This window comes from Pundamilia nyererei, unplaced genomic scaffold, assembly GCF_000239375.1.
Source record: "Pundamilia nyererei isolate P.nyererei 1_Seehausen unplaced genomic scaffold, PunNye1.0 scaffold00004, whole genome shotgun sequence".
NCBI lineage: Eukaryota > Metazoa > Chordata > Actinopteri > Cichliformes > Cichlidae > Pundamilia > Pundamilia nyererei.
This window is the reverse complement of record NW_005187405.1, coordinates 7,785,252-7,793,663: the sequence shown is the minus strand read 5'-3', so window position 1 is coordinate 7,793,663 and position 8,412 is coordinate 7,785,252. Positions and strand designations below refer to the sequence as shown.

Genomic DNA, 8,412 nt, shown 5'->3' with positions numbered 1-8,412 from the left:
AATGGATTTTTTTGGAGAGGTAACATATAAAAACAGAAGTTGATTCAGCCTGAAAGCAACCAAAAAACCAAATTTTTGAATAAAAATCTTTTCATAGGGCAAATATAGATGTTGTTACTTGATCCTTTTCTCTTATTCATCTTCGTCAGCAAAATGAGCAACATTCACTCCAATGTAGACAAAACATCTTCGACAAAGATTATTGGCCTATACTTAACCTTCCCATCACAAGAGAAAAAAATTTGGCTATTCAAAAAAACATAAATGGCTCAGAAAACCTTTAAATTGAGCACACTTTGATTGAACAAAGTTAAACATTGGCCAAACAAATATTTTGTTTATTTTTTACAAGATGTATGAAACTGTTAAACAGGTACCTTGTTAGTTAAATCACCTTTTAAATGTAATTTTGTGCCATTTATAAAATTGCAACACACACTGTGCCAGCACTAGCAGCAGGAGTATCGGTTTCTTCCACGTTAGTGTCCACACCATGAGGTTACACGTCGCTTTTTACTGTTTAGCCATTCAAAACCAAAACCGATAGTTATTTATTAAGCAAATACGCTAAATTTTATATCCGTTTGAACCGACACACAGTACTTCTGGCAAGTCAGAAGTCTATCAAGCATAACATGAAGAATACAACTAACTATGAATAAATAAGTAAATGGGTAAACGCGGTTCGCCATTTTAATCAAATAATAATAATAATAATAATAATAATAATGATGTGCTTTGCTGTTTTTTTTCCTGCATTTCTGTAAAATGATATATTTGAAAATTCTTGGATAATAACAGTTTTTATATCTTAACATTATAAATATTATTTTGGCTAAAGAGTTTGGTTATATTTATAGATTAACCATTATAGAAACATGAAAATAATTTTTGGTAGTTACCAATACTGTTAATTTTGGGCATCTGTGACATAAACCTTACACCAGGTATTGTTCTAATAAATAAGCATTATGGGGTTTTTTTTCATAACTGCTGTTGTACATAAGCAAGCATAATGTGTTTAAGTGACTGGGCAAGGGTAGAAACATTTTAAATGTCCAGTGTCTCCATGGTGTACTGGTTAACATGTTATTCTTACTCATGAAAGAGCCCCAGTTTGAAACCAGAGGAAGACACAAACAGAGGGTCAAAAGCTAGTGCACTGCCTGTGCTGTTCCCAAGCATGGGTAAATGGGAGGTTTACATCAGGAAGGGCATCCGTTGTAAAATCTGTGCCAAATCAAACATGTGGATCGATCCACTGTGGTGACCCCTTGGGGACAATAAGAGAGCAGTTGAACGTAGCTTTAAAAGGACTGAAAATGAGACTGAAATGAATTTAAAAACCAAACTGAAACGAACAAATCCAATCTGGAAACGTACCGTGGATAAAATTAGTTGAAAACAAAGAGTCAAAGCGAAATAAAATAAAATCTAATTAGAAAATACAAAACTATAATAACCGACAATTGATTTCGGATACCTGTGGGAAGTCTTTTTTAGAACCTGTAATATAATGTTCGTGAGGGGCCGACACTGTTGCTGACAGTTATTCTTGTGTGTGTGGTTCATTGTGTGTTAAAAGCCATGTGATGTGTCCCGGCAGTGTACATGCAGTGCCAGCCAACCGAAACAAATAAAATGCTGGGACTTCTTTCCCTCCTGGGTCTCTGCTCTTTGTTGTGGTCAGGTTTTTTAGGGGGGGATAAACATTTTTGTCCCTGTAGTTTTCCCCCTTCTTTGTGCATTCCCTCACATCCATCCCAATGGTTTCAGTAATCTCCCTCCAGGAGAGCATGCTTATGTTGATGCTTATGTTGGTGATTATTATTCCTTATACTAATGCTATGAATATTATTCTCTCACTGATACATTTAAAAACAGTGGTGAAAAAGTAGCTGGATACGCAGAGGATTATTTGACTGTATTGAACAGACATGTGTAGTTCAATTTCTAGGGTGCAGATCAGGTTAATGCCTTAGATTTACCACTGAATAAATCCCCAATTCAACGCAAAGTCTAAATCAACCTTTAGTTGTGCGTACATTTTTATGGGTTAATGATTAACTACTGACTATAAATTGGATCTGTAAAATCATAAGCTGTGTAATTGTTTTAGTTAGACTGATCAAACAAAGTAGATTAGAATGAGCGCTGGGTCTGTCTCGTCCCAACTTCCAGTGACTTAGAGCTGAAAATCAGAGGGTATAAATGGAGAATATTTTGACATTTTATTATTAAACAGTCAATGATGAATTGATAACGTGTAACTGCGCTACATTAAAGCATGAATAATTTCAGGTTTAGGAGAACACTTCATGTAGAAAGTCTGAGAAGATTTCTGCTGTCGTGTGTTTACGCGGACTGTTTTATCTGTTTTCAGATGCGTGATCTGTATGCTGGACTTTGTTTATGGGGACCCCATCCGGTTCTTGCCATGTATGCACATCTACCATATGGACTGTATAGATGATTGGCTTATGAGATCCTTCACCTGCCCCTCCTGCATGGAGCCTGTGGATGCTGCCCTGCTCTCCACCTATGAGACCAACTGAATTTTCCATCCCTTCTTCAACTGAATCGATATATCAAACACGACCCCCTCCAGCTCCCAAAACCCAGCAGCTGCCCTCTTATAGAGTGAGAGGAGCTGAAAGAAAAAAAATGAAAGTGTTGGCTTTTGTCTTGCACTTTAAAAGTTTCCCACTCACCTAACGTTGGCCTTTCATACCCCTGGTCTGATTCCAGATTGAGCTGGTCTTAAACATCTGTTACACAAGTCGGTAAAAGACAGGTGTCCCCAGCGACCCTGCATGGTTGTGTTTCTGTCATGCCTAGGCACTCTCCAGCTTTGCCGCTAACAGCGAGCATGTGGCATTTGTGTCTAAAAGAGCTGTTTGGTGACTGCGTTTCCACTCGAGCGGGTCTCAGTGGCGTTCTCCCCATCGGCCAGCACCTTTATTGATCACTGATCACGACTTAAATGAATAATTTGGTAAACAAATTATTGATGAAAATGCTCGGATGATTTGCCAGATATGTGTTGGCAACAGTAAAGAAGACCTTTCAAACATATTGATCTGTTAAACACATTAAAGTAGCCCTGCCCTTTGGATATGTGGGAATACACTGCTGACATTTACACTGTTGGTGTAGAGAAGAAGCCAAACAGGATTACAAAAAGAAAACACTTTACAGAAGTCACCCAAAGTGTAAAAGTATACAGTGGTGTACTTTATTTATATCAAAACTACTTCATATGTGTCTTTAGCCGTTCCTCTAAAAATATATTTTGAATTCAAGGGAAAACAAAGTAGAGTTTTGTAATGTTTGACCAGACGATGTGTTGTAGCTGACGGCCAGTGTAAAGGGCTCATTTGTGCATGGGCAGGTGGATCAGTCAGTGGAAATTAGAAGCGCTTGCACACACTCTTCATCTGATCCCGAGATTTGCACTTTACTCCTAGGACATTATGTAAAACAGTATATTAATATATGTACATTATAACCTTGCACTATCAATACTTCATTCCTTTTATCTCCTGAGATGCAAAAGTTATATAGCTGATAAGGATGTTTTTAAAGCCGTCAGTAATCACTTATCACATTGAAGTAGTAATCCTAAACATGCATTTCATGAAATCTGTGATTCATGGTTTTGTGCAATTTCTTTGATCTTTTTTTCTTTGTGTGTGTGTAATTGAAGGGAGAGAGGCTTGCTCAGCTTTAAAGGAATGGTTTGACATTAAAGCTTCTTCAAATTCTTGTTCTCATAGCTCTATTAATGATTTCTGATTGGACTAATTTCCAGCTCCAAATGATTATTTGGGGGTTTTCTTTATAGAGTAACTTTGCAGGATTCTGATTGGCTGGCCCTTTAGAACAAAAGGTATTTACAGCACGTGTTTGTGGCTTGTGTGGTCGCAGCTGCAGCCGTGCACGTGACTGTATTAAAAAAATCTGCTCTCGCCGACTTCATACAGATCCAAGAGTAGAAAAAATGCTTGAAACCAAGCCTCTAGAGCAGACTGAGTCTGACTCGGGCGTAACACCCACATATTCTTCATTAAATGAAGCTTTTCTCCATAGTTAATATGAGCACCACCGATTTAAAAAGTGTGTTTGTGACAGAAAGTAAGAGATCAACAACATTTTAAATACAGAGGGAGAACGTTCTAACCTGGATCTCTCCGAAGTCCAAACCCACACCAGCATGTTCACCATCATCATTTGTTTCCATCTGAAGATGAACAAACAAGATTTAAGTTGTTTCATGATTTAATTTTATTGTGGTTTTTGTGCTCTGTAGACAGAGCCGGGTGAGCTGTTCCCACGCTTTATGCTAAGCTAATTGCATTCCCTAATCCAGCTTCATCCCTAACAGAGATAACCTTTGTCTCTAAGCAAATAATGTTGAACTGTTCCTTTAATAAAGAAGCATTGTGTGGCATAGCTGGTTAATTCTGAATCTACATGAATACAGTTTTAAATTCTACACAAATATTGATCACATTTCTTTTTTGTTTTGTTGCGCATTATTGTCTTTATTTCTGTAGTAGACGTTACATTTATTGCTTTACTTTTTACTTGTGCTGCTTTGGTGGTGGTGGTGTCGGTGTCTCTTTCACATTTTCTGTTATGTGTGTAAAACCCATCTTGTATTGAAGTATCCAGCTGTTTGGTACTGTCTGGTCGTGCAAACCTGTCCTGGCTGAATTTTCAGAGTGTGAGAGTTTTTCCTCTCATGGTGTGACAGTTAAACCTGAGATCATCTTTTTCACTGAGCTTTCCTTTGCTGTGTTTTCATGAATATTTCTTTATAATCTTCTTTTGTTTTGTTTTTTTGGATGGCTAAGGACCCTTTGTGTAAATAAAATAATAATAATAATTAAAAAATTGAAAAATGATATGCGGTTTTGGTTTATTACCACAGAAGCATCCATTGACTTACCCCGAAACTGCTCACATCAGCCAGTGAAGTGGGCTAAATAATGGGGCAGATTTGTGGCCCTGTGATTACCAAAGTAAGAGATTACAGAAAACACAAAAGCAAAAACACTCCTTTTGAGCTTTTTCATTAATGCAATCCTCAAATCTGGCAGTGGAGTGGAGAACGTGACTACATAATGAGCGCTGTGTGATTTGACTGATGTAGCAACTCAGGCAAAGCCACTTTGTTTCCTCCGCTTGCATCAGCTGCCGAGGAAAACATGAGCACGGTTGGTGCCCGTTTCAAGCGTTTCTATATGTGACGCTCAAATATCTGAAATTGGAATTACAATTGCAAAAACCACAAATTTAAATCCTTGTTTTAAGTACGATAAAATGTGGCATATAAAGGCTGCGCGTCCATTTCTTAAGCACCTTTTGAGACGAATACATTGCAACATGCGCTTTGTTTCCTCAGATATAAGAACCGACACAGTTAATCAGCTTTGCAGTGCTGCAAGATCTGCGTGCCTTTACTGTTTTTAGATTAAAACTCAAACAACTTTGACAAACACGAGGACAGACGTGGAAAGGTCCCCTATTCGTTTGCGACCATAATGAGATTTTTGTGTGGCAACATATTAAAATTGTACTAATGCCTCAAGAGTTTAGGCTGAAGGATTAGTTGAACTGCTCGTATATGCATCGCTTACTGAGAGAATGCTTGATTTACTCCTCCCTCATGAATAAAAAACAAAGTCTTTTTGTCTCAGTAGGCAGTCGTGGAGCTGGCAGGAATGCAGTGTTGCTCAAAAATTTGAAAGAAGCAACGCAATACAACAGAGAACTTAAACCTCAGATGAAAGGCAAAATACTTTGTCACTCTGTGAGTAGCAAATGAACATGGTGTAACAGATCAACACAAAATAAGAAGTGCATTGATAGTTACGCATTTATTTTTGCATCCATGACCCATTTATATGAAAAATCATGTGAACAGATCCTTTTTTTCTTTACCAGTACTGACAGTTCAAGCTTAGACATTTTAGTTGAGATTTATTATCATGGCTCAGAAGGCATCCAGCAGCCTACGCTGCCTGCAAAGGAGGACATGCAATCACTTTCTCAAAAACAGCTCGACACAATGATCAGTTTGTGCCATTGTTCTAATAATGAGTGGCAGCTGGTCACAGAGAAATATGCAGAGTCACGAATCATTAGGGTTTGTACATCCCATGAAAGGTGACGGGAATAGTGCACTCCACCTCTGCCCTGGCAACCTCAGAAAGATCCTTGGCGTTGAGGATGAGGAGGTACGCTGGTCTCTGGGCACCGGGAGCTGCAACAATGGTAAGCAGCACACCTGTGGGGACAGCAAACACCAGCCTTGCTTAAAAATTACTTCTTACAATACAAGTAATTGTTAAAACACACTGCATGGAACATTATACTTTAACTGCTGTAGACTTACCGTCATCCTCATCGACAGCATCAGGAGTCTGTACAAACAACGGCTCTGAGGGGTAGGAGTCGGGCTCCTGCCATACCCAGGTCTCCTTGGTCTTCACGTTCAACTTGCAGATCTACACAGAAATCAAAAGAAAAAAAATCAACCAAAAAAAAATATTTTTCTACACTCACAGTCTGAAATCTGCTGCTCTAGTCTCTTACCCTGTCTGGTATGAAGTGGTTGAGACCCAGGGCGTAGGCGTATGTGTAATTCTTGCCGCCATACCTCTTGTAGTTAATCTGAGGAAACTCAAAAGCTACAAAACCAAAGAATAACAAAAGATCACTCAGTAGCCATTCATCCCTTTTTGTCCACTTATCCTATTTAGGGTTGCGATTGAGGGTGGAGCTGTCATAGAGCAAGAGGAAGGCTACACCCTGAACAGATATGCTAACCTTCACACCTACAGTCAGTCACCAGTTAACCCTGTGTATGCTTTTTGGATGTTTGTACTCATAGTCCACACAGAAAGGCCCCACACTAGAATCAAACCCAGCACCTTCTTGCTGTGAGGCAACAGTGCAAACCAATGCACAACTCAATCATTCAGTAAAGTCTAAAAATATCTTCTTGAAAAATAGCTGCATTGTCACCTTGGTGAGGACTGGAGAACAGCACCTCAGGCTCAAGCCAAGTCGACCCATCAGCGTACATGGTGGCTGTAGCTGTGGTGTACGGCAGGCTCACCAGATTCTTCCCCTGCTCCTCCTACATCAAATCCAGATCATGGTCAGAACAACCAAACCTTGCATTTGTTTGTAGAAGATTTTATCAGTCTGATGAAAGAGAAAGGTGCTCACCTTGTGGACATCCAGGGGAATGACGTATCTGCGCACCTCCGGCTGGGGGGCGAGCATGGCTGCCTTCTTCACCTCGTCCCAGTTAGCCCTCAGGTTGGCCAACCAGAGGTAGTTGTAAACAAACTCAAAGCTGCAACACAAAAATGTTCATCAGCATTAATCTTGCTGGATCAAACAAATGCGGTAGGTCGAATGCTTCAGTTACCCTTTCCAAGCACAAAGGTCAACAACAATGAACCCCTGGTCCTCGAAGGCATTAATATGATGAAACATGCCAATAGGTGCTCCTTTAAACTTGAGATCGATGTACTCTCCTGGGTCTTTCTTGGCAATGTGGAACAGGGTCTACAAGAGAACATCAGAGCTTCAGATGAGATTATAGAAGGAGAGCAGCCAAAAACACCAGTGTGGGTTTTTTGTGGATATAAAGATATTCGTTCGGCTCCTTACTCCTTGGCTCTCATTGGATTCGAAGCAGTCCATGTAGTTGCAGCCACGGATACTCCAGGCACTCAGGAACTTCAGCAGGTTGATTTTCACAGGAGTCTCCACAAAGACAAAGTAGTTGTCTGTCTTGCCGAAACTGAAGTAGATAAAAACACAAAACAATAAAAACCCATCAACTAAATTCAGTTCAATTCAGTTCAGTTTTATTTACATAGCTCCAAATGACAACAACAGTTGCCGTAAGGTATTTTATATTGTAAGGTAGAGACCCTTCAATAATACAGAGAAAACAATCAGTAGACCCCCTGTGAGCAATCACTTGGGCGACATTGGGAAGGAAAAACATTTTTTAAGAGGAAGAAATCTCCGACAGAGCCAGGCTCAGGGAAGTGCACCCATCTCAGAGTGTGAGGCAGGACAAAAATAACACTGAATCACGCACACAGACTCACAGACATGTGGACACACCTGTGCACGTAGGAAGGCTTGAATCTCTGATAGCTGGGGAACTGCACCACCACCTTGGACTTGTCGATCGGATCAGATTTATCTACAAAAGAAAAAGTTGTGGTGTTTTAAAGGGATCACTCACTGTTTCGAAGTCTCTGCTTGGTCCAACACTTCATAAAATCTACAGTGGGGCAAAAAAGTATTTAGTCAGCCACCGATTGTGCAAGTTCCCCCACTTAAAATGATGACAGAGGTCAGTAATTTGCACCAGAGGTA

The 8,412-nt window shown here is 39.7% G+C and overlaps 2 protein-coding genes across 2 annotated transcripts in view; one reads left to right on the top strand and one right to left on the bottom strand.

Moving 5' to 3' along the window:
* The window catches only part of LOC102215106 (RING finger protein 11-like), a 7,283-nt gene extending 2,461 nt beyond the window's left edge, over nucleotides 1–4,822 (top strand). The window contains exon 3 of the mRNA XM_005721436.1: nucleotides 2,384–4,822. Coding sequence (XP_005721493.1) covers nucleotides 2,384–2,555 — 172 coding nt within the window. The 3' untranslated portion in view covers nucleotides 2,556–4,822. The remainder of the gene's footprint in view (nucleotides 1–2,383) is intronic.
* A 1,041-nt stretch (nucleotides 4,823–5,863) lies between these two features.
* Nucleotides 5,864–8,412, bottom strand: part of rpe65a (retinoid isomerohydrolase RPE65 a) — a 6,152-nt gene continuing 3,603 nt past the window's right edge. The window contains exons 7-14 of the mRNA XM_005721435.1: nucleotides 8,155–8,236; nucleotides 7,690–7,822; nucleotides 7,445–7,584; nucleotides 7,240–7,369; nucleotides 7,033–7,147; nucleotides 6,601–6,695; nucleotides 6,401–6,512; nucleotides 5,864–6,292 (exon numbers count right to left, since the gene is read on the bottom strand). Of these exons, the coding sequence (XP_005721492.1) occupies nucleotides 6,147–6,292; nucleotides 6,401–6,512; nucleotides 6,601–6,695; nucleotides 7,033–7,147; nucleotides 7,240–7,369; nucleotides 7,445–7,584; nucleotides 7,690–7,822; nucleotides 8,155–8,236 (953 nt within the window). The 3' untranslated portion in view covers nucleotides 5,864–6,146. The remainder of the gene's footprint in view (nucleotides 6,293–6,400; nucleotides 6,513–6,600; nucleotides 6,696–7,032; nucleotides 7,148–7,239; nucleotides 7,370–7,444; nucleotides 7,585–7,689; nucleotides 7,823–8,154; nucleotides 8,237–8,412) is intronic.